Here is a 27,175-nt window from a genome sequence, read left to right on the forward strand (position 1 = left end):
TTGATCCTGACCTTTCTGCAGTGGACCTAACCAAATATGTATTTATGGCTCTCTACACTAAAATGAGGCTATGAGCCATTGGAATCAAGGCCGAATGATAATAAATTAATGCTTTAATCCCAACAATCTTTGCAGCTTTAATCCCAACAATCCAACTTACATTCAATGAATATTTTATTGATACATAGACTATTTTCCTCTTAAATACTGTGATGCTAATTTCAGCATGGAGTATAGTCCAGATTTATATTCCAAGGTGTGACAATGCAATCATAAATTGTGAATGTGTGCGATGTTTGGAAGTGAAACATGACTTTGCTGTGCTTGCTTGAGCACTAGGTGGGGTTAGCACGATATGTCGATGAAGATCTTCCCAATATTATTCCTTTGCTATGATTGCTGAAATGGATAAAATACATAACTTTATGTTGTCCCGTTCAAGAAATCGGCAGCACTGAGCAGAAGGTGGCAGGGCCTGCACTTCTCAACTTTAAAGTTTGTTACAACATAACCGAGTAACCAGTTTACTTCTTTTTTAAATTGTAACTTCATATGAGGCGATTAGGAGAAAGTCCTTCTCCCAGCTCCACAGCACTTTGCCTATGCTGACTGTCCCCTCTATGATCCCTATGACCCCACAATGACCTACGCGAGGTCCAATGTCACAAATAGCCAATGGAAGTTGGAAACTTTCAGCCCAATGAGCTGCCTCTGGTAGTTTGTCAGGTGCTGGCAATAACCAACTGTGCACATTGCAGAGTGCCGCCCGATTTAAGAATTCCCCAGAGTGGAAATGGCCATCACGAGGGGATATAATTTTAAGGTGATTGGAGGTAGGTATCAGGGAGATGTCAGAGGTAGATTCTTTACACAGAGATTGGTGGAATGCACTGCCAGCGGAGGTTTTGGAGTCAGAGTCATTAGGGACATTTAAGCGACTTTTGGACAGGCACATGGACAGCAGTAAGTTGAAGGAGTCTAGGTTAGGTTGATAACATAGAACATAGAACAGTACAGCACAGAACAGGCCCTTCGGCCCTCAATGTTGTGCCGAGCCATGATCACCCTACTCAAACCCACGTATCCACCCTATACCCATAACCCATAACCCAACAACCCCCCCCCCCCCCCCCTAACCTTACTTTTATTAGGACACTACGGGCAATTTAGCATGGCCAATCTACCTAACCCGCACATCTTTGGACTGTGGGAGGAAACCGGAGCACCCGGAGGAAACCCACGCACACAGGGGGAGGACGTGCAGACTCCACACAGACAGTGACCCAGCCGGGAATCGAACCTGGGACCCTGGAGCTGTGAAGCATTTATGCTAACCACCATGCTACCCTGCTGCCCCTTAGATTAGATTAGATTAGATTAGGTTCTTAGATTAGGATAAATGGTCGGCACACCATCATAGGCCGAAGAGCCTGCACTGTGCTGTACTGTTCTATGTTCTATGTATCTTTAAAAACGCATTTCTAAAATGAATTTAGAGTACCCAATTAATTTTTTCCAATTAAGGGACAATTTAGCATGGCCAATCCACCTACCTTGCACATCTTTGGGTTGTGGGCGAAACCCACTCAAACACGGGGAGAATGTGCAAACTCCACATGGACAGTGACCTAGAGCCAGGATTGAACCTGGGACCTTGGCGCCGTGAGACAGCAGGGCTAACCCACTGTGCAACCGTGCTGCCCTTAAACACGCTTTTAACAGATACTTCAATAAAAATGAATGAACAAAGGCACCTACTTGTGAAGGAGATGAGTTGTTTATTTATTTTTGGCTCTGTGCTGTGTGGCTGACCGTGCAAACCCTGTTGACGTAATATCATAATGTGATATCCAAACAGCAAGACAAACCGACTGCCCTTTACATTCAGTTATCTGTGGTTCAGCACTCTGAAATTGCTCCTAAATAAAGGGAAGATAAACATGAATGCTCTCAGCGAAAATCACTTCCCAAAAAGTATAATATTAATAAGGTTGGGTTACATTCCTGACCTGTAATTTTTATGAGAAACCTATTGGCTACCTTGACCCTAACTAGCCGATAAATGCAAATTCTTCCTAACTTGGCACCTCTTAAAAACTCTAAAACTCTGAATAACGTATTAGCTCTTTATACTTACCTCCTGCTCACCAATTTCTGCGTCACCAGCTGTCACTTCCCTCCCCCTCATCACTCCCCTTCGACTCTTCCCTCCTCAACACTCCTCGATGTCTATTGACTCCTCCGATTCTCCCACTCCACTTCTGTCCCAGACCTCCCACTCGTCACTTCCCTCCCCCTCATCACTTCCCACTCCCTCGTCGCTTCCCTCTCCCTCATCACTTCCCTCCCCTTCGCCACTTCCCTCTCCCTCATCACTTCCCTCCCCCTCGACACCTCCCTCTCCCTCATCACTTCCCTCCCCTTCGCCACTTCCCTCTCCCTCATCACTTCCCTCCCCCTCGACACTTCCCTCTCCCTCATCACTTTCCTCCCCTTCGCCACTTCCCTCCCCCTCATCACTTCCCACTCCCTCGTCGCTTCCCACTCCCTCGTCGCTTCCCTCTCCCTCGTCACTTCCCTCCCCTTCGCCACTTCCCTCTCCCTCATCACTTCCCTCCCCCTCGACACTTCCCTCTCCCTCATCACTTCCCACTCCCTCGTCACTTCCCACTCCCTCATCACTTCCCACCCTGACCCTCCCCCTCAACACTTCCCTCCCCCTCGTCACTTCCCACCCTGATCCTCCCCCTCGACACTTCCCTCCCCCTCGTCACTTCCCACCCTGACCCTCCCCCTCGACACTTCCCTCCCCCTCGTCACTTCCCACCCTGACCCTCCACCTCGACACTTCCCACTCCCTCGTCGCTTCCCTCCCCCTCGTCACTTCCCACCCTGATCCTCCCCCTCGACACTTCCCTCCCCCTCGTCACTTCCCACCCTGACCCTCCCCCTCGACACTTCCCTCCCCCTCGTCACTTCCCACCCTGATCCTCCCCCTCGACACTTCCCTCCCCCTCGTCACTTCCCACCCTGACCCTCCCCCTCTTCACTTCCCTCCCCCTCGTTGTTTCCCTCCCTGACCTTCCACTTCATCACTTCCCATCCGACCCTCCCCCTTGTCATTTCCCGTCCTGACCCCCTCATCACTTTCCTCCCCTTCGTCACTTCCCATCCTGATCCTCCCCTTCGTCACTTCCCTCCCTGACCCTCCTCCTGATCACTTTCCTTCCCCTCTTCACTTCCCATCCTGATCTCCCGTCTCGTCACTTCTCTCCCCCTCGTCACTACCCTCACCCTTGTCATTTCCCACCCTGACCCTCCCCTTGTCATTTCCAACCCTGACCCTCCCCTCGTCACTTCCCTCCCCTTCGTCATTTTCCGACCTGACCCTCCCCCTTCCCCTTATCACTTCCCACCATGACCCTCCCACTCGTCACTTCCCTCTTTCACCCTCCCCTCGTCACTTACCACCCTGATCCTCCCCTCGTCATTTTCCACCCTTACCCTCCCCCTTGTCACTTTCTTCCCTGACCCTCCCCTCGTCACTTACCACCGTGATCCTCCCCTCATCATTTCCCACCCTGACCCTCCCCCTTGTCACTTCCTTCCCTGACCCTTCCCACATTGCTTTACTCCCCGAAGTTCCACTCGTCACTTTCCTCCCTTCATCACTCAGCTCCCCCTAGTCATTTTGTTCCCTGATCCAACCTGTCGTCACTGCCTTCCCTGAACCTCCCCCTTGTCATTTCCTTCCCTGACCCTCCCCTCGTCACTTACCACCGTGATCCTCCCCTCATCATTTCCCACCCTGACCCTCCCCCTTGTCACTTCCTTCCCTGACCCTTCCCACATTGCTTTCCTCCCCAAAGTTCCACTCGTCACTTTCCTCCCTTCATCACTCAGCTCCCCCTAGTCATTTTGTTCCCTGATCCAACCTGTCGTCACTGCCTTCCCTGAACCTCCCCCTTGTCATTTCCTTCCCTGACCCTCCCCTCGTCACTTACCACCGTGATCCTCCCCTCATCATTTCCCACCCTGACCCTCCCCCTTGTCACTTCCTTCCCTGACCCTTCCCACATTGCTTTCCTCCCCAAAGTTCCACTCGTCACTTTCCTCCCTTCATCACTCAGCTCCCCCTAGTCATTTTGTTCCCTGATCCAACCTGTCGTCACTGCCTTCCCTGACCCACCCCCTTGTCACTTCCCTCTCCCTTATCGCTTCCCCCCTGACTTCCCCCTCACTACTTCTCTCCCTTATCCTCCACATCAATTTCCTCCCCTTCGCCACTTCCCTCTCCAGTCTTCCCATTCACCGCCTCCTTCACCAGACCCTTCAACCCGCCACTTCGTGCTCACTCCCTCCCATTCGCCGATCCTCTTCCAAACCCTTGGCTTGGGTGAGGAAAGTGGCGAGCCTGTGATACTTTGCATTCTAGACTTTGCCGGTAATTAAGTCTTTGCAGACCCAGACGATGCAACTGGAGAGAGGACGCGTGACAACGCAGAATCACCGAGCAGAAACTGATAGCCAAGTTGCACACGCATGATTATGGCCTCAACCAGGACCTTGGATTCATGTTGCATTACATTCACTCACCCACCATCCGGCCTGGGCTTGCGAAATCCTACCAACTTTCCTGGCTTGAGACAATTCACACCTCTTTAACCTGTGATTATCTCTCTCTCCAGTCACACCGTCTGGACCTGTAAATACTACTTAATTACGTGCAAAGACACGCATTCAAGTATCATTTTACATCATTGAATTTGTCTATATATATGTTTGTGGAACCCACCTCTTCATTCACCTGATGAAGGAGCTGCGCTCCGAAAGCTAGTGAGTTGAAACAAACCTGTTGAACTTTAACCTGGTGTTGTAAGCCTTCTTACTATGCCCACTCCAGTCCAACGCCGGCATCTCCATATCATAGTCCACTAAGTCAGTTAGAAGTGGCCTCTAAAACCTTATATCTCACTTATTCATGGAATGTTTTGGCACTCCACTGTTGGTTTCGTGAACATTTAATCACTTTTGTCTTTAGCTGCTTGAGAAGTTTTCAAGAATCATTAGCAGTTTGATCATAATTAACTGATGCATTTTGCTTCGAATTGTTTTGCTTGTGATTGTCCTTACAAAGCAGCCGATGTTACAGATTATAAACTTTTAAAAGACTTATTCACATTTTAAAACAAAAAATATACCCTGCAGAGAAACCTGATAGTAAAGAAGGCGAGTAGTTTTATTGCATGAAGTACTGACCTTAATAGGAATGTGGTCCATCTTCATCAAAAACTGCTCAATTAACCACCACAATAGTATTACAGAGCAGCAGACCAATTCCCATTCAAATATCCTTCCAGAAACCTTCTGTTCCTCTCCCCATTCTAGGCTAAAAACACCAGCGAATATTTCTTGCATACCTTTAAAACTAACCTTTCAAGTCTCGTTAATATTGGTTCAAAAATGCAAATTATTTCAGAGTGTCCCACTCTGAAGAGTAAACTCTATTCCTAATATTAAGATACATTTGCAATTTGTCTCATTTGCTTTCTTTTTGTCTGTTCATACATTTCTCTGGCATTCATAGGTCTGTTAAAAGATTTGTCCACCCAATCCCCAAACATGTCTCCTGACAAAGCAATTCTTTAAATGCCACACAGAACTTGGCTTTGTCAGAAACAGGAGAATTACACAGTAAAACTTTTTTTTCTTCAACTTTTTTTAAAATGATGGTGAGGATCCTCCACTGGGCCCTATTCAGGGGTTACCATAGTAACCCCACCAGGTTGACGTTCACGCAACAAGGAAGATGATGCAGAGTGTCGATGGCAGTCCCGGAGACACCGCATAAATGTGTATTTAACCCGGACCCACTCTATTGCCCTTTCACACGGAATAGCATAAAACAGAAATGCTGTTCTGCTATTAATTGGAAACAATAGAATTATGTGAATTAGACTATCAAATAATTGTGATGTAAAGTGCAGCCATTAATAAGACATCGCGGAATGAAGAACAGGAAAATCATTGACCTCAGAAATAGATACCGCCAGATATCCACAACGGAGAGAGTTTCACATTGAAATGCAGACCTCTGTATATGGGGGAAGAAGTTCATTATGAATAGGATTCGTTCTTAGCAGATCAGATCTTAAAAAGGGCTTCTTTTGAAATGCTCAAATGGTTATTACCTACAATAAAGACTGGCTCTGCAGCACAAAGCTTGTGCCTTAGCATCTCTGTCGCTAAACTACTTGAAGACATAAATAGTCTTAAAAACCAATATTTATTATTCAGAATAAGCAATCATCTGCCTATTCTCTGTGACTTCATGTACCGATTAATACAAAGCCTTTAATGATTATGTGTTAATGGCCTCTAACAGAGTTCTTCAACAACTGTGCACAACTGCCCTTAGTACTTGAGCCCAATGCATAATAATCACTGTTACAGAGAAGGTGCAATTTGCCATGAATGAAAGTGTCAGTAATAACAAAATCATCAATACTAGAAACTGCCACATAGTAATAGCACAAACGGCATTAATGAAACAGCTTATTGCCCACCAACATTATTCACCCACTTAGTGATGGTCTTCTTCCCCACTCCACTGCACCCAACCCCCTCCCCCACCTTTAGCACTCCCTTCCAACCCCACACAGAACATTGGTTTCAATTTGTAACTGCTGGAACAAATGGTTTTCTGACATTCAGAAGAGCTGTTTTTTTGACAGATCCATGCAGGGGTGGCCTTCCAACTCTGCTTGTTTGTTAAAACTCTTGTAGAATGCTTTCTCACTCCCTCTAAATATTTGCCTTTGCAACTGAGCAATTGTGAAAAGACCTTTGCCGTGAATGGCCACTCTGTCTCTAAAGAAAGTGATCTCTGTTTTACAGGCAGAAAATGATGAGAAGTCAGTTATCTATGACAACATTGGACCAAATGTTTGCATGGGGGACCACAAGGTAAAGAGTACTTTGTTGCTAAATTCAACAGTTTTGTTGAATGCAATGAATGCTATTGTCACCTCGGCCGGTAACATTACAGTATGGCATGTAGCATGCTAATTATTTTTATTTCTCTTTTACTCATGGTTTATTCCCCAAAAGGTAAATACCTATTGACGTCCAATATATAATGAGTGACTACTGAATTATAATATAGTCAGAAGAACTACTGTGGTCAGAGATTGCAACTGTTGGGAAAGTACATGACCTGAACAGCATATGTACCAATCCTTTTGTTGGCCTGCTTTGGGCGGATTTAGAACTTTAATAATGCAGTGATCTATTTCCTTGCCTGGCATTTTACAATCTATGAATTGCGCAGCCCAAGAAGAATGAGAAATGGTTTGATCCCTTTTTTCTGGTAAACCCAGTTTTTCTCCTTAGCAAATCCCTGTGTGTCAGTTCCAAAAATAGCGACTACGTGAATTCAGTCCACAATGTCCGTAGCTGTTACATCAAATATATAAATGCTGGTATGCTGATATAAGACATAGAACTTTCAAACCATGTTTCTTATATTTCTTGAACTGATCCCCAAATAAAAGTGTTAGGCAAAGTAAGTGACAAAGGCTGCTGGAAATCATTGAGGTGTGCAGTGTTCCATCAAGGTAGCACCATCGAACCTTTCATTTCCATGTTCTTTTCTCCAGGTTAATGCAGATTTAACAATCTATTAAATTCACACTGGGTGGCTGGTGATTCTTTTCACAGGTCAGGCAAACCTACACATGCCTAACCTAATAAAGCTTATTACCATGGCAACAGGTCTTTGGCGCATGATGCATTTCACTGACTCCCCACTCACGTGTGCAGAGACACAATTCTGGGTGAAGCAGTGTCTCACTTGACAAGCCAACTCTGCCAATGGGGAATCTCAGGTCACACCGTCTATCGCTGTTGATAAGTGCAGGGACCATGCTGGACTTTTTCATGAAAATATATTCAATAGATAAATAAATAAAAATTGATGAAGTCTGCTTCAAGAATGTGATACCAATGTTGTGTTTATATTCCAGAATGATTTTCTTATTTAGTTCTCCAGTGTCTGTTCCAATGTCAATTCCTAATTTTGCATGGCCAGTTTCACATTTTGCCCCTTATACGGTTTAGCAGAGTAGAAAGTATACATAAACTAATTTGGCATCCAAACCTAAAGCTGAGCGCGTGGCCATTCATTCGATCTGACTTGAATTCTGAATATGGCACTATCACATATTTTCTTTTGGATGCTGAAGAAGCTGATTTGTATTTCTGGTCATTGTTCATTTTTGTTTACGTGCCCGTCGGACTCTTTGCCTGACCCCCGACTCCACTCTCAGTTTCCACCCTTCTTTACCCTCGGACACATCATCCTGTTACTGACATCCCAGCACTCTGATTTGGCCCCTGGCCTCGCCCTTCTCTGACTCCATCCCAACTGCACATCTCTTTCTCTCCACGCCGTCCCACACCCCACTGACTCCACCAATCTCACACCTCACTGACTCCACTCAGACCCCACACGCTATCTAACTCCACCCCGACCACACAGCTCACTGACTCCAACCTGACCAAAGCTGACTGACTCCACCCAGACCCCACCTCTCTGTCTGCAACCTGGCCCCGCATCTCTCTGACTCCACCATGACTGTACACCTTTCTGTCTCCAACCGACCCTACACCTCTCTGTCTCCAACCTGACCCTACACCTCTCTGTCTCCAACCTGGCCCCCCCACCTCTCTGACTCCACCCAGACCCCCACCTCTGTCTGTAACCTGGCCCCGCACCTCTCTGACCCCGGACCCTACACCTCTCTGTCTCCACCATGACTGTACACCTTTCTGTCTCCAACCTGACCCTACACCTCTCTGTCTCCAACCTGACCCTACACCTCTCTGTCTCCAAACTGACCCTACACCTCTCTGTCTCCAACCTGACCCTACACCTCTCTGTCTCCAACCTGACCCTACACCTCTCTGTCTCAACCTGACCCTACACCTCTCTGCCTGCAATCTGGCCCCACACCTCTGACTCCACCATGACCCTACACCTCTCTGTCTCCAACCTGACCCTACACCTCTCTGTCTCCAACCTGGCCCCCCCACCTCTCTGACTCCACCCGGACCCCCATCTCTCTGTCTGTAACCTGGCCCCGCACCTCTCTGACTCCGGACCCTACACCTCTCTGTCTCCAACCTGACCCTACACCTCTCTGTCTCCAACCTGACCCTACACCTCTCTGTCTCCAACCTGGCCCCCACACCTCTCTGATTCCACCCGGACCCCCATCTCTCTGTCTGTAACCTGGCCCCGCACCTCTCTGACTCCGGACCCTACACCTCTCTGTCTCCACCATGACTGTACACCTCTCTGTCTCCAACCTGACCCTACACCTCTCTGTCTCCAACCTGACCCTACACCTCTCTGTCTCCAACCTGACCCTACACCTCTCTGTCTGTAACCTGGCCCCGCACCTCTCTGACTCCGGACCCTACACCTCTCTGTCTCCAACCTGACCCTACACCTCTCTGTCTGCAACCTGACCCTACACCTCTCTGTCTCCAACCTGACCCTACACCTCTCTGTCTGCAACCTGGCCCCACACCTCTGACTCCTCCATGACCCTAAACCTCTCTACCTGCAACCTGGGCCCCCACCTCTCTGACTCCACCATGACCCTACACCTCTCTACCTGCAACCTGGGCCCCCATCTATCTTACTCCACAATGTCCCTACACCTCTCTACCTGCAACCTGGATCCCCACCTCTCTGACTCCACCATGTCCCTACACCTCTCTACCTGCAACCTGGATCCCCACCTCTCTGACTCCACCATGACCCTACACCTCTCTACCTGCAACCTGGGCCCCCATCTATCTTACTCCACCATGTCCCTACACCTCTCTACCTGCAACCTGGATCCCCACCTCTCTGACTCCACCATGATCCTACACCTCTCTACCTGCAACCTGGGCCCCCATCTATCTTACTCCACCATGTCCCTACACCTCTCTACCTGCAACCTGGATCCCCACCTCTCTGACTCCACCATGTCCCTACACCTCTCTACCTGCAACCTGGGCCCCCATCTATCTTACTCCACCATGTGCCTACACCTCTCTACCTGCAACCTGGATCTCCACCTCTCCGACTCCACCATGATCCTACACCTCTCTACCTGCAACCTGGGCCCCCATCTCTCTGACTCCACCATGACCCTACACCTCTCTACCTGCAGGCTGGGCCCCCACCTCTCTGACTCCACCATGACCCTGCACCTCTCTGTCTCCACCATGACCCTACACCTCTCTGTCACCAACCTGACCCTACACCTCTCTGTCACCAACCTGACCCTACACCTCTCTGTCTCCAACCTGACCCTGCACCTCTACCTCTCTATCTCCAACCTGACCCTACATCTCTCTGTCTCCAACCTGACCCCGAACTTCTCTGACTCCACCATGACCCTACACCTCTCTGACTCCACCATGACCCTACACCTCTCTGACTCCACCATGACACTACACCTCTCTGACTCCACCATGACCCTACACCTCTCTGACACCACCATGACCCTACACCTCTCTGACTCCACCATGACCCTACACCTCTCTGTCTCCAACCTGACCCTACACCTCTCTGTCTCCAACCTGACCCCGAACTTCTCTGACTCCACCATGACCCTACACCTCTCTGACTCCACCATGACCCTACACCTCTCTGACTCCACCATGACCCTACACCTCTCTGACTCCACCATGACACTACACCTCTCTGACTCCACCATGACCCTACACCTCTCTGACACCACCATGACCCTACACCTCTCTGACTCCACCATGACCCTACACCTCTCTGACTCCACCATGACCCTACACCTCTCTGACTCCACCATGACCCTACACCTCTCTGTCACCAACCTGACCCTACACATCTCTGTCACCAACCTGACCCTACACCTCTCTGTCTCCAACCTGGCTCCACACCTCTCTGACTCCACCATGACCCTACACCTCTCTACCTGCAACCTGTCCCCCCCGCCACCTCTCTGACTCCACCATGACCCTGCACCTCTCTGTCTCCAACCTGGCCCCGCACCTCTCTGACTCCATCATGACCCTACACCTCTCTGTCTCCAACCTGACCCTGCACCTCTACCTCTCTATCTCCAACCTGACCCTGCACCTCTCTGTCTCCAACCTGGCCCCACACCTCTCTGACTCCATCATGACCCTACACATCTCTGTCTCCAACCTGACCCTGCACCTCTACCTCTCTATCTCCACCATGACCCTACACCTCTCTGACTCCACCATGACCCTACATCTCTCTGACTCCACCATGACCCTACACCTCTCTGACTCCACCATAACCCTACACCTCTCTGACTCCACCATGACCCTACACCTCTATGACTCCACCATGACCCTACACCTCTCTGACTCCACCATGACCCTACACCTCTCTGACTCCACCATGACCCTACACCTCTCTGACTCCACCATGACCCTACACCTCTCCGTCTCCAACCTGACCCTACACCTCTCTGTCACCAACCTGACCCTACACCTCTCTGTCTCCAACCTGACTCTGCACCTCTCTGTCTCCAACCTGGCCCCGCACCTCTCTGACTCCATCATGACCCTACACCTCTCTGTCTCCAACCTGACCCTGCACCTCTACCTCTCTATCTCCAACCTGACCCTACACCTCTCTGTCTCCAACCTGACCCTACACCTCTCTGACTCCACCATGACCCTACACCTCTCTGACTCCACCATGACCCTACACCTCACTGACTCCATCATGACCCTACACCTCTCTGTCTCCACCATGACCCTACACCTCTCTGACTCCACCATGACCCTACACCTCTCTGACTCCACCATGACCCTACACCTCTCTGACTCCACCATGACCCTACACCTCTCTGACTCCACCATGACCCTACACCTCTCTGACTCCACCATGACCCTACACTCTGACTCCACCATGACCCTACACCTCTCTGACTCCACCATGACCCTACACCTCTCTGACTCCACCATGACCGTACACCTGTCTGTCTCCAACCTGACACTACACCTCTTTTTTTTATTTTTTAAAATAATTTTTATTGAAATTTTTTCAAAATATAAACATCTCAACTCTATTAACAGAACAACCGCGGTAACACCCCAAGAACAATACTCACCCAAATTCAAAAGCAACTACAAACAAAAGAAGAAAACAAAAGAACTCCCAAACAGCGAAAAGGAAAGAAATAACACCCGCCACATACCACAATCCCATGTACACAGTTCTCCCTCCCCCCGATCCAAACCCCCCCTCCTCCTCCCTCCCCCCCCCCCCCCCCCCCCCCCCCCCCCCCCCGGTTGCTGCTTCTGCCGGCCTATTTCCCTACCATTCCGCCAGGAAGTCCAGGAAAGGCTGTCACCGCCTAAAGAACCCTCATACTGATCCCCTCAGGGCAAACTTCACCTTCTCCAATTTAATCAACCCCGCCATATCATTGATCCAGGCGTCCACACTTGGGGGCCTCGCATCCTTCCATTGGAGCAAGATCCTCCGCCGGGCTACTAGGGACGCAAAGGCTAGAACACCGGCCTCTTTCGCCTCCTGCACTCCCAGCTCCACTGCAACCCCAAAAATTGCAAGTCCCCAGCCTGGCTTGACCCTGGATCCCACCACCCTCGACACCGTCCTTGCTACCCCCTTCCAAAACTCCCCCAGCGCTGGGCACGCCCAAAACATATGGGCGTGGTTCGCTGGGCTCTCCGAGCACCTAGCACACCTGTCCTCGCCCCTGAAAAACCTACTCATCCTCGTCCCAGTCATGTGGGCCCTATGCAGCACCTTGAACTGTATGAGGCTAAGCCTCGCACAGGAAGAGGAGGAATTCACTCTCTCCAGGACATCCGTTCACGTCCCCTCCTCAATCTCCTCACCCAGCTCCTCTTCCCATTTACCCTTCAGTTCCTCCACTGAGGCCTCGTCTACCTCCTGCATTACCCGGTATATGTCCGAAATCCTCCCTCCTCCAACACACATCCCCGAGAGCAACCGATCCCGCACCCCTCGTGGGGGCAGCAAGGGGAACCCTTCCACCTGCTGCCTGGCAAACGCCCTCACCTGCATGTACCTAAACATATTCCCCGGGGGAGCCCAAACTTCCCCTCTAACTCCCCTAAGCTTGCGAATTCCCCTCCACAAACAGGTCCCTCAACCTCCTAACCCCTGCCCTGTGCCAGCCCAGAAATCCGCCTTCAATGCTCCCTGGGACAAACCGATGGTTCCCCCGTATCGGGGCCTCCATCGAGCCCCCCACTTCTCCCCTATGTCGTCTCCATTGCCCCCAAATTTTGAGGGTAGCCGCCACCACCAGGCTCGTGGTATTAAGGTAAAGATAGATAGTTTTTTGAAGAATAAAGGGATTAAGGGTTATGGTGTTCGGGCCGGAAAGTGGAGCTGAGTCCACAAAAGATCAGCCATGATCTAATTGAATGGCGGAGCAGGCTCGAGGGGCCAGATGGCCTACTCCTGCTCCTAGTTCTTATGTTCTTATGTTCTTATGTTCTTATACCTCATTGGAGGGAGCGGCAACGGCGCCGTTACCAGTGCCTCCAGGCTCGTGCCCACACAGGACGCCACCTCCATCCTCTTCCATGCTGCCCCTCCCCCGTCCATTACCCACTTACGCACGATCGCTGCATTGGCAGCCCAATAGTACCCACAGAGGTTGGGCAACGCCAGCCCCCCCCCTATCCCTGCCCCGTTCCAGGAACACTCTTTTCACCCTCGGAGTCCCATGCGCCCACACAAACCACGTGATACTCCTGTTGACCCTCCTAAAAAAGGCCTTCGGGATAAGGATGGGGAGGCACTGGAACAGGAACAAAAACCTCGGGAGCACCGTCATCTTAACGGACTGCACCCTCTCCGCCAGTGACAGCGGTAACATATCCCACCTCTTAAACTCCTCCTCCATCTGCTCCACCAACCTTGTGAGGTTGAGCTTGTGCAGGGCCCCCCAACTCCCAGCCACCTGGACTCCTAGGTACCTGAAGCTCTTCCCTGCCTGCTTCAGTGGGAGCCTACCAATCCCCTCCTCTTGATCCCCCGGATGCACCACAAACAACTCACTCTTGCCCAGGTTCAACTTATACCCAGAGAAACCCCTGAATTCACTAAGAATCCTCATCACCTCCGGCATCCCCGCCCCACCGGGTCCGCCACATACAGCAACAGGTCGTCCGCGTACAGTGACACTCGATGCTCCTTCCCACCCCGCACCAGGCCCATCCAGTTCCCTGACTCCCTCAATGCCATGGCCAGGGGCTCAATCGCCAACACGAAGAGCAAGGGGGACAGGGGGCACCCCTGTCTCGTCCCCCGGTACAGCCGAAAGTACTCCGACCTCCTCCTATTTGTGGCTTACACTCGCCATCGGGGCCTCGTAGAGCAGCCTCACCCACCGGATAAACCCCTCCCCAAACCCAAACCTCTTAAACACCTCCCACAAATACTCCCACTCAACCCTATCAAAGGCCTTCTCCGCATCCAATGCCACCACTATCTCCGCCTCCCCTTCCATGGCCGGCATCATAATGACATTGAGGAGCCTTCGCACGTTCGTATTCAACTGCCTTCCCTTCACAAACCCCGTCTGGTCCTCATGAATGACCCTGGGCACGCAATCCTCTATTCTAGTGGCCAGGATCTTTGCCAGCAGCTTAGCGTCGGCGTTTAGCAGCGAAATGAGGTTGAGCTTGTGCAGGGCCCCCCATATGACCGATGGCCTATGTGACCCGCACTGCAGAGGGTCCTTGTCCCGCTTCAGGATCAAGGAAATCAGCGCCCGTGACATAGTTGGGGGCATAGCCCCCCCCCTCCCTTGCCTCGTTAAAGGTCCGGACCAACAGGGGGCCCAACAGGTCCAAATACCTTTTATAAAATTCCGCCGGAAGCCCGTCCGGCCCCGGCGCCTTCCCCGACTGCATGTTCCCTATCCCTTTGACCACCTTCTCCAGCTCGATCGGCGCCCCCAGTCCCTCCACCTGCTCCTCCTCCACCCTCGGGAATCGCAGCTTGTCCAAGAAGCGCCCCATTCCACCCCCCTCCACCGGGGGTTCTGACCGGTACAGTTCCCCATAGAAGTCTCTGAAGACCCCATTAACATCTACTCCCCTCCGCACCACCTTCCCAGCCTTATTCGTCACTCCCCCAATCTCCCTGGCCGCGTCCTGCTTTCGGAGCTGGTGTGCCAGCATCCTGCTCGCCTTCTCCCCGTGTTCATACACCGCCCCCTGTGCTTTCCTCCACTGAGCTTCCGCCTTTCTGGTAGTCAATAGGTTGAATCTGGCCTGAAGGCTACGCCTCTCCCCCAGCAATCCCTCCTCCGGGGTCTCCGCATATCTCCTATCCACCCGCACCATCTCCCCTATCAGTCTCTCCCTCTCCCTCTGCTCCCCCCTCTCCCTATGGGCTCGGATGGAGATCAATTCCCCCCTCATCACCGCCTTCAGTGCCTCCCGGACCGTCCCCACTCAGACCTCTCCGTTGTCATTGGCCTCGAGGTACCTCTCGATACACCCCCGAACCCTCTCGGCCACCTCCTCATCTGCCAGCAGACCCACGTCCAAGCGCCAGAGCGGACGTTGGTCCCTCTCTTCCCCCAGCCCGAGGTCCACCCAGTGCGGGGCATGATCTGAAATGGCAATGGCGGAGTATTCCACATCCTCCACCCTCGAAACCAACCCCCTGCTCAGGACAAAAAAATTAATCCTCGAGTAGGCCTTATGTACGTGGGAGAAAAACGAGTATTCCCTGGCCCTTGGCCTCGCAAACCTCCAGGGATCAACCCCCCCCCCATCTGGTCCATAAATCCCCTCAACACCTTAGCCGCCGCCGGCCTCCTATCCGTCCGGGACTTGGATCGATCCAATGGGGGATCCAGTACCGTGTTGAAGTCCTCCCCCCATGATCAGGCCCCCCACCTCCAGGTCCGGAATGCGGCCCAACATCCGCCGCATAAACCCCGCATCGTCCCAATTTGGGGCGTAAACATTCACCAACACCACCCGCTCCTCCTGCAGCTTACCACTCACCATCACATATCTCCCGCCACTGTCAGCCACCACATTTAACGCCTCAAATGACACCTTCTTCCCCACCAGGATCGCCACACCCCCTACTCTTCTCATCCAGCCCTGAGTGAAATACTTGGCCCACCCATCCCTTACTCAGCCGAACCTGGTCCACCACTCTCAGGTGTGTCTCCTGGAGCATGGCCACATCCGCCTTCAGCCTCTTCAGGTGCGCAAATACCCGGGCCCGTTTGACCGGCCCATTCAGCCCCCTCACATTCCAGGTTATCAGCCGGATCAGAGGGCTCCCCACCCCCCCTCCCCTGCCGATTAGCCATACCCCATCCCTTGCCCACCACCGGCCAGCGTTCCCCGCTCTGCCAGTTTCCCAACGGCGGCAACTCCCCCCCTCCAGCACCCCCTGCGTCCTCCAGCTCCTTCCTGACCGTTTCAGCAGCAACCCGGTACCCCCCCCCCAAGGCTAGGACCCCTCCTAGCCGCGCCCCCCCCTCCATAGCACTCCCATGAGCCAGCTAACTTCTGCTGACCCCGGCGACTCCGGCCCTACCTCCGACTCCTCCCCACGTGGGACTACCCCTCCTCCATCGTGCCCGTCAATGGGTCTTCCTCCCCCCCCCCGCTCTCGTGCTGGAAAAGAAAACAGCCAGCAACAACCCACGCTTCTCAGCCCCGACCCCGCCCCCGCCATCTCCCAGCGCGGGAAACCCACAGAAAGCCCGCGCTTTAGCCCTGTCCGGCCCCGCCTCCACCAGGGATACTCCCATTGTCAGTCCCCCCCACCAGCTCCCCGAACTCCCCGTTTATCCCCCTGCCCGAACCCTTCCACCAGACCCCTACAGAAAAACCCATATAGAAAAGACAAATCGACATCACCCCACCCACCCTAAGGCCAACCCACATCTTACAATAAACCAAGCAAATACAAATACAGTATTATACAGCATCCCCCATCTTAGACCCTCAGTTTGAGTCCAATTTCTCGGCCTGCACAAAGGCCCACGCCTCCTCCGGGGACTCAAAATAATGGTGCCGATCCTTATAGGTGACCCACAGACGCGCCGGCTGTAACATGCCGAACTTCACACTCCGTCTATGGAGCACCGCCTTTGTCCGGTTAAACCCGGCCCTCCGCCTCGCCACCTCCGCACTCCAGTCCTGGAAGATCCGCACCTCCGTGTTCTCCCACTTGCTCCTCCGCTCCTTCTTGGCCCACCGGAGCACACACTCACGATCCACGAACCGATGAAACCGCACCAACACCGCCCGCGGCGGCTTGTTCGGCTTGGGCCTCCTAGCCAGAATTCTGTGGGCCCCCTCTAACTCCAGGGGCCCCTGGAAGGACCCAGCCCCCATCAGCGAGTTTAACATAACCACCACATAGGCCGCTAGGTCCGACCCCTCCAGCCCCTCCGTGAGGCCCAGGATCCGCACATTCTTCCTCCTCAACCGGTTATCCAGCTCCTCGAACCGCTCCTGCCATCTTTTATGCAACGCCTCGTGCATCTCCACCTTCCCCGCCACGGCCACGACCTCATCCTCCCTTTCGGCGGCCTGCTGCTGCAGCTCCCGGATTGCAGCCCCCTGGGCTGTCTGGGTCTCCATCAGCTCCCTGTTGGTTACCTTCAGCGACTCCAGCAGCTCAAACTTAAGCTCCTGGAAGCAGCGCAGCAGAGTCGCCTGCTGCTCCTGAGCCCACTGCCTCAGCTCCTCAAGGCCTCCGCCGGCCGCCATTTTGTCTTCCTTCCCCCGCTTTTTCAGGGGTGCTTTCTCCGGTTTTCTCCTTACCCCACTCCTGGTCTGGACCATAGGACCGTTGGGGTCGACTCCTGTCCTCTTCCCACGTCGGGATTTGCCGACACAGCTCCGTTGGGGGCCTTGAAAAGAGCCCCAAAGTTCGTTTTCAGCGGGAGCTGCCGAATGTGCGGCTTAGCTCCTCATTGCCGCCACTGGAAGTCCGACCCTACACCTCTTTATCTCCAACCCCGACCCCAAACCCCACTGACTCCATCCCGGCCCCACACCTCTCTGACTCCACCATCTGACTCCACTCTTTCACTGACACCCCAGTGCTCTGACTGCTTACTGTCTGGGTCCTTGGCCCCATCCCTAGCTCCACACACCACCCCCTCCCCCCAGCTGTACCCCAACCCTACCCTCTAATGCGGCCCTCTCATACCCCAGCACATTGGCTGCACCGCGACTCCACTCCTGACTCCTGACCCCATACGTGGCTCCAGCCCCTAATTACACACTGATGACCACACCCCTCTGACTTCCTTATCCTCTGACATGCTCCGTGTGACTCATAACCATTCCTTGCCACCCGACCCCATCTTAACTCCTTGTTCCCATTTTGACACCTAGTGCCAACACTGATTCCCTGCCTCCTCTGTCACTTTTCAACCTCTCTGCAAATGACTGTTCTACTTCTGACACCTCAGTCCCTCTCTGACCCCCTCACTGACTCTCTACCCCCTCTCTGACTCACCACCTCCTCTGTTGTTCCCCATCCCGACTCTGACTCCCCATGCCGAATGTCACAGACCACTCCATCTGTAACTTATCCCACCCCTCTCGGAGTCCCCACCCCCTCCCAGACACCCTACCTACTCCCACACTCCCTGTCCCCCTTTGACACCCCACCCACTTCTTGACACGCAGCCTATGAGGAGACAGTGGATTCCTGTGGATACTGAGATCAGATTTTGAATTTCTATCATTTAGAAGTTGAATTGAAGCACTAAAAATGTTTTTAAATGAACTATAATGCCTGGTAATCTGCTAATGCTGGGGGGGAAACCTTATTTGTAAAAAAGGTAAATAGTACTTGAACTCTTGCATGCCCGACACAAGGTTTCAAATCTTGCTATCTCCTACTAAAGGATTTCTTTTCACTTCTTTAAATTCACTCTTCCAACTTCTTCCATCGGGGAGAAGATACAAAAGTCTGAGAACGCGCACGAACAGACTCAAAAACAGCTTTTTCCCCGCTGTTACCAGACTCCTCAAAGACCCTCTTATGGACTGACCTCATTAACACTACACCCCTGTATGCTTCACCCGATGCTGGTGTTTATGTAGTTACATTGTGTACCTTGCCCTATTATATATTTTCTTTTTAGTTTCATATACTTAATGATTCGTTGAGCTGCTCGCAGAAAATTACTTTTCACTACACACGTGTCAATAAATAAATCTAAATCCAAATAGATATAAAGTATAATTTTAAAATTCATTCTCTGGTATTAACAGATAATGTTTAAGAAAGTAGGAGTATGGGGCAGCACGGTGGCACAGTGGATAGCATTGCTGCCTACGGCGCTGAGGACACGGTTTCGAATCCCGGCCCTGGGTCACTGTCCGTGTGGAGTTTGCACATTCACTCCGCGTCTGCGTGGGTTTCACCCCCACAACCCAAAGATGTGCAGGGTATGTGGACTGGCCATGCTAAATTGCCCCTTAATTGGAAAAAACAATAATTGGGTACTCTAAATTTAAAACAAAATACAAAAAAAAAGTAGGAGTGGAATTGTCACAAGCCCCTGCGGTCAGAGTCAACCGAACCGGGGCGGGAGGTGGAGTTTGGGAGTGTGAATCTACAACGGGCTTTCCCACTGGCTGATCGGGAAACCAGTTGGAAGTTGGCGTGTAACTCGCTTGCACTCCACTACTGGGATGCAGCTGATGGCCCAACCGCCCACACCCAATTCTCTGCAGCTCCAGCAGGGAATCCCGCTGGTGCAAAACACATCTGCAACAAAGTGGTGTGCGGACCTCGGGGACTCACCTGAACAATGCCTGGGGCTGCCTCTGGAGTTTGAGATGGTGGCCGCCACAGCAGTGGGCCGGGCGGGTACATCACCAGATTTGGTGTCCTGGAGGGAGTCCATCTTCCAGCCTGAGAAATTTCCCAGAGATCCATCTTTATTTTTAATCGCGGATAAGTGCTGTTGGGCGTCTTTTCAATATGGCACCCAGAAAGGGCTTCAGACTGCTCACCTTCTGACCTGCTCCACCATGGAATATAGCACAAAACACCCGGTTATATAACTAATGAGGTTAGGGCTGAAAGATTTGACGTGTTTTCCTGCCAACCTCCACGGTGGGAAACACTCCACGTTCCCGCTCCCGCCAAGGGACCCCATGTTTCAAGGCTGATCTGTTGATTTATTTAATCATGAAAGCTTTTTTTAAATAAATTTAGAGTGCCCAATTAATTTTTTCCAATTAAGGGGCAATTTAGCGTGGCCAATCCACCGAGCCTGCACATCTTTGGGTTGTGGGGGCGAAACCCACGCAGACACGGGGAGAATGTGCAAACTCCACACGGACAGTGACCCAGAGCCGGGATCGAACCTGGGACCTCAGGTCCGTGAGGCAACAGGGCTAACCCACTGCGCCACCGTGCTGCCCATCATGAAAGCTTTTTAATGGCATACTAGATTTATAACATCAGCAGTAAATACCCATGAGGCTGGGGACTGCTCTTTGTGACCACTATCGGGAGGAATGAGTGGGACTATTTTAACGACAAGATATCAGCCATGCTGTCCTTTGTCAACCTTGCTCTCTGTCTTGCTGAGCAAGGTTTGGTGTCAAAGTGATGGGCTGGATTCTCCAATAATGGGGCAATGTCCACATGCTAGCGTAAAAACGTTGGTGTTTCACTCTGGACTTTCCTTGAGAAAGACCTGAATGATTCTTCCATCTGCAGGGGGCTTGTAGGGCCCTGGAGTGCTTCTCGCAGCTCTGGCTGCGGATACGGGGCCCGCAATTCCGGTCGGGAGTCCGCACATGCACACACCGGCAGCCACTCCGTGCGACATCGGTGGACACGCACCACGAAGCGGCATCAGAAATGTAGAACCCCCCCCCCCCACCTGCGTGCACCCGCTGGTCCGTAATGCCCGATCGCTCCCCCAGCCGACCGTGAGGCCCCCCATCCCCAGTGAACAATCCCATCATGGTGGCCTCAGACTAAGTCCGCAACAGCCACTCGACGTTCCCGACGGCTGCTAGGTGATTGGAGCCTACGCCGTCGGGGACTCGACCGGTTTCGCGCAGAGAATTGCGGGGGGGGGGGGGGCCTCTGTCTATGGTCCGCTATCCGCGCTGCATTGTTCACGCGTGAGAAACTCCCGAGCGATTCTCTGGGGACTGGAGAATCGTGGGAAGGCGCCTGTCCGAGTTTCCACTTTGACGCCCATTCTCCGCCCCCCGTGCTGAACGTGATTTCGGCACGGAGGCTCGGAGAATCCAGCCCGATATCTTTATGCATAAATGCTCCAGTGACTTCAACTGAGGGTCAAATGCATGGTTACAGACTGATATCCCATAGTGGCTGTCCAGGTTTTGCCACTCTGCTATTAGCGTTGCAAAAATAGACTTTTTTCTCACCATTAAATGTTGCGTCCAATCCTTCAGTCTGATTGGCTCAGGAAATACCCTACTGTGTGCTCTCCTTGCTTGGGTCGCAGATACCCCGGTTCCTTCACACGTTCAGTAAATTCGTGGGCAGATATTTGTTGAGCTGAAGGTTATATCTAACAGTGTTCGATACCCTATTGCAGCAAAGTCTGGCCCAGCAGAATGGAAGGAAGACAAGAAGAACTTACTTTTTAGATCTTTGTGATGTCTCCATATGCGTCACAGTAAACTCTTTACAGTAGAATTACTGTTGTAGTGCAAGCAAACATGACAGCTAATTTGGTCACAGAAAGCTCCCATAGACAGCAATGACTTCATGACCAATTCATTAGTTTTAGCAGTGTTGGTTTAGGAGTGAGTGCTTCTCTTCTTCAAATTGTGCCACTGGATCTGTTATGTTCAAAGGAAAACACAGATGAGGCCTTGTTTTGAAGTCATCCAAAAGATTTTTGGGTAGCTATTCACCACGTACAGGGCACAAAACGGGTGTTATTTTGTCAGCAGCGCCTGATATTTCAATGTATTAACTACAATAGAACTATCAGGTGCTGCATGTAACGAGTGGCTGATCCAATAACTGGCAGAGGAAAGACAATGATCAGAAAGGTTGATCTTGCTAAGATCAAGCATCGTCAGATCAAGCCCAAGATCAGGTGGAATGCCCGCTCTTGTCAGCTTGGATCTAGTATATCTCTCTTGTGGGGTCCATGAATTGGATTAAATTTAAATTTGAATTGGTTTTTGGAGCAAGCCAGGAGATGGATTAGGGGCTGGTCCTGCCCACTCTGCGCATTGACTTTGTAACTCGAAAAAAGGAATATCGTCTGTTTCTGTGCCACTGCTCGAGATGAACCCCACAAGCACCAACAGAGATCCACTCCTTCAGTAATGCACTGAAATTAAGTTCTGTCTGTCACTCTCTTTCACCCTTTGCCACCGGTCAACTCCATTGTAGTTCTCTGAAACTTGTCTCTTCACTATGTCATTCTGACCAACACATCACTGCAGCCATGAACAAAATTTGGTGAAGATATCTTGAAAAAAAGACAATGCTTCAAGATATCTGGTTGTGAATCAAAAGCAGCATTAGTGAAATGGCATGTGTTTAAAAACTTCAAAAATGTTCATATTCTGGACGTCGATAACGCCAGATGTGTTCTATTGACATGGGGATAAAAATATATATTTTAAAACTCTATTTACATGGAGATGTAAGAGCATTTTCAGAAACTTATGTTTGTATACAGAGCACCTGGGAGCATTTTTGCAGTAGTTATAGTCATTACCCCCGGATAATCAGAATAACTCTCTTTCTGCAGTCTCTTTTTACATTTATTAACAGTTCAGATGATACATAAAGCTTCCAGTTATGGAGGATTTTTGTGAACACAAATTCCCATTTACTTGGACAGAATCTATTCTGAATCCAGCTTTAAATCCAATATATGAGTTTCCATTTAATTAGCACCCTTTTCATCAAATTGATTTGCCCCAGGGTAACGCTGTGTCCCGGCTTTGTTCATCTGGCTGCAGTGAGTTGTTCAGTCCAGTAATAGTGTGACCATGGTTCACGTTTTAGTTCCTATGAACCCAGATAATGGGCGGATTCTCCGTTCCCCGATGCCGATTTCAATTTTGACACCAAAATCGGGGGCGGCGCCTGTTTGACGCAGGTTATGCATGCTCTGCCCTCTCCGAAACCCCGTCGTCGCGTCACGTGCCGCACGCCATTGGGACGGCCTCAATGCCTCACCTGAAGGCCCTCCCTGATGCTCCGCCCCCAATGGGCCGAGTTCCCAACAGGGTGGGGGACAAGTGGTCTCATCGGTCGGGGGGGCTAGCAGGCACGCAGCGTAGAGCACCTGGCTCTAGCTGCCGATATGGCTGGAGAATTGCCGGGGACCTGCAGCAGCCATGCTGTGCACATGGACCCAGCCTGCCAAATAGTGTCCCCTTTGGCCCACCTCTGGACCACGCCCCACCAGTTCCCCCAGTGCCTGCCAAAATCCCCCCTGCTTGCGGATCAGCTTTCCCCCGACTCTGGCGGTGCTGGACTCAGTCTGCAGCTGCCAGGCCAAGTACCCAACAAAAAATAGCATGAGAGACCCATGTCATCGGGAACTCGGCTTGACGGGGGTGGAGAATCGGGGCGGAACGCACAATGCTAGACTAATTAATTACTCAGTGGTAGTTTCCCGTCATCTTGCGCTGGGGCTGTCTGGATGACGCTCATATGGTTGTCAAATTTAACAGACACCCAGACATCAGTTTCTGATATTGAGGCACAACGAGAGAGAGAGAGAGAGGGAGCTAAGACAGAAGGGGCTGGCATAATGTCAAGAATTCCTGAGTTCGACAAGCGGGCAGCCCAGCTAGCAGGGGAGAAACCAGACCAAGCCTGTTCAGATGCTGAGATCGGCAGGCAGCCCCCATCCAGTAAGGATCTTTGCATAATGTAGTCACATGGAAGCCAAAGGGTCATGTGTTCCTCCATGTTGGAGGCAGCTCATGGTGTCACTCACTCTCTCCTCTCTCACTTACATGTGCCTGGTTAAAGTCCAACATGTTTGTTTCAAACACGAGCTTTCGGAGCACTGCTCCTTCCTCAGGTGAGGAACCTAGTGTTTGAAACAATCATATTGGACTTTAACCTGGTGTTGTAAGACTTCTTATTGTGCTCACCCCAGTCCAACGCCGGCATCTCCACATCATTACATGTACCTGGAGGAAGAGGCCAGAAGAGGAAACACTGTCCAGAAGTTCCGTCAGCTCACAGAGGCCTGGAGGCATTGGGTAGGAGGAAGAATCAAAGCAGTCAACCCCACCTTCCATCAGTGCAGACACACACCTCACTGGTTGCTAGATCTAATTCAGGCACAGACACATGCCCACAGCAGGAAGAGGCAGGGTCTGCCAAGCTCACCAGGTGACTGGGAAGAGATATCTGCAACATCAAAATCATGTGCTGTGCTTCCGGAATCAGCCCTGCGTGAAATACTGGGGCTACTGTGAGAGGCTGGGGAACAAACATCAGGCAGAGGTGTCGGAGGCTGTTAACAGAGTGGCATGTGAGGCAGAGGATTTTGCGCACTAATTGGCTGATGAAGTGGTGCCCACATGAACACGCATTGAGGTCTGTGGATGCCATGGTGAACCTGGTCCAGCAGACCACCTATCCGTCAGGAATACACACAGACCTGCATTCCATCGCTGAAGCCATGGGTGAGCTTTTGCAGTGGCTCGACAAGGGATATTCCTTCCAGGTGCCCTTTCTCCTCAAGGAGTCAGGCAGGTTCCTTCAGGCACCCAAAGGGAGAAAGAACGGCTGTTTGGTACCTCTGGGGCCTCCACTCATGCCTCTCTGAAAGTGTCCAGCCCTTCAGAATCTCCTATGCCTGCGACCCCATGTGGATGGCCGTTGCCTGGCACTTTTGTGGCACGAATGTTACTTGCCACTTGCCTGCCCAAGCCTGGGCAATGTCCAAGTCTTATTGCATTTGCATGTGCACTGCACATCTGAGGAGGCGCGAATGGTGCTGAATATTGTGCAATCATCAGCGAACATCCCCACATCTAACCTTATGTTGGAAGGAGGTCATGGATGAAGAAATTGAAGGTGACTGGGCCTAAGACACGACTGAGGAATGCCTGCAGTAATGTCTCAAGACTAAGAGGATGGACCTCCAACAGCCACAACCTTTGTGCTAGGTATGACTCTAACCAGTGGAGAGGTTTCCCCCTGATTTCCATTGACTCAAATTTTGCTAAGATTCCTTGATGCCATACTCTATCAAATGCTGCCTTGATGTCAAGTGCGGTCACCCACACCTCACCATTTCATCCAAGACATGCTTCTCTCGGAACCAACATAGATTTTTGCAAGAGCTGAGCTTACAGGGGATTCCATGGCAACACCATTTATTTATCATACATGGAGCACGATTCCGCGGACTCGTCCACTGAATGGCACATTTAATGGGGTGTTTCTCAGCAGCTTCAGTGCCGAGCAGCACTCCGCTAACCAATAGCACTTTGCTAGGTTTTCTTTTGGCCTCGGGGAGATTCCCTTCGCTGAGGCAGCACCTATGAGGGATTTCCTGCTTCAGTTCGCCAGCAGGAAAGGCTACCCCGATGTTTACCCCTAGAAAAATAAGCAGGTCATCTGTGGAAGCTTAGAGAGACATGGGGGACGATAGGCGTGGTATGGGAAAGAGAGTGATGATGCAGGGGTTGTGGAATGGGTGAGGTAGTATGAAGGTTGGTTGGGGCTGTGGTGAAGTGCGAGCAAGGGATTGTGTGCAGGTGTGAACAGTCATGAACTCGGCATTTTAAAAATTAACATTCAAAGAACACAGATGAAGGCCCAACCTGAATTGTGCAGGAGCGAATTGGCATGTGGGGCTGTGCAGGTTTGAATCATTATCAGGGGTGGTGGTGTGCAGGAGCGAACTGGCATGTGGGGCTGTGCAGGTTTGAATGGATATCGGGGGTGGTGGTGTGCAGTTGTGAACGGACATAGGGGAGCAAGAGGGGAAAGGTGTTCAGAGAAAAGGGGCCTGTGGTACCAACTGATAAGTCTTGGGGGAATTGATGATAAGAGATGGTGAGGGTTAAAGCTGGCAGCGGGAGCTGGGAGGATGGGGAGGTGAGGACACAATGATGATGGGTGAGGGGACGCTGAAGGTTGTTGGAGGAAATTCAGATGGCGAAACGGATTTGTGGGTCGGCAGAATAATGGGGGGCACAGATATACTGCAATAGGGGTGGGCTCCTCGGGAAGTTGGGGACATGGACATTCACCTGCACAGGATGGAGACTGATGGGGCAGGTTGAAGGGAAACTATGGGAAGGACAAATGTTACACCTGGAAAGTGGTCAATGGTTATGGGGGGAGGTTGTACATAACGGGGTTGGGGTAAGATTGGACAGTGAACATTATACGAACCACAGCTGCTCACAACCGCACATTACCTCATTGTGGAGATCTCAAGATGCTGGATGGGGTTTGGGTTGGCGGGGATGGACAGAGCAGCAGCTCATCTCAACTGGACAACTGAAGGGAAACACCAGAGGTATCATTTACACTGTTAGGGCATTGGTACAGAGCAGTGTGTGAAGGGGAAAGGCTCAGCGTGCATGGGAGACTTCTTGCACATGGCTCACAAGGGCCCTGGCAAATCCTTTGCCCTGCGCAGGTCAGAGGCTCGGACTCCTGCAGAAACTCGGTTAGGGCAGCACGGTAGCATTGTGGATAGCACACTTGCTTCACAGCTCCATGGTCCCAGGTTCGATTCCACCTTGGGTCACTATCTGTGCGGAGTCTGCACATCCTCCCCATGTGTGCATGGGTTTCGTCCGGGTGCTCCGGTTTCCTCCCATTGTCCAAAGATGTGCAGGTTAGGTGGATTGGCCATGATAAATTGCCCTTAGTGTCCAAAATTGCCCTTAGTGTTGGGTGGGGTTACTGGGTTATGGGGATAGGGTGGAGATGTTGACCTTGGGTAGTGCGTTCTTTCCAAGAGCCGGTGCAGACTCGATGGGCCGAATGGCCTCCTTCTGCCCTGCAAATTCTATGATTAAAAAAAAACTTACCTCCTGACTCCCATAAACCTGTCCACACCTACAAGGCTCAAGTCAAAGGTATGATGGAATA

The 27,175-nt window shown here is 51.5% G+C and overlaps 1 protein-coding gene across 2 annotated transcripts in view; it reads left to right on the plus strand.

Annotated features, from left to right (window-relative positions):
* Positions 1-27,175, plus strand: part of LOC119950798 (inositol polyphosphate-5-phosphatase A) — a 659,385-nt gene that overhangs the window by 618,855 nt on the left and 13,355 nt on the right. For both annotated transcript variants that reach the window (XM_038773583.1, XM_038773584.1), the window contains exon 14: positions 6,898-6,966. In XM_038773583.1, coding sequence (XP_038629511.1) covers positions 6,898-6,966 — 69 coding nt within the window. The remainder of the gene's footprint in view (positions 1-6,897; positions 6,967-27,175) is intronic.

The sequence above is a fragment of the Scyliorhinus canicula genome, chromosome 16 (genome assembly GCF_902713615.1).
Source record: "Scyliorhinus canicula chromosome 16, sScyCan1.1, whole genome shotgun sequence".
Lineage (NCBI taxonomy): Eukaryota > Metazoa > Chordata > Chondrichthyes > Carcharhiniformes > Scyliorhinidae > Scyliorhinus > Scyliorhinus canicula.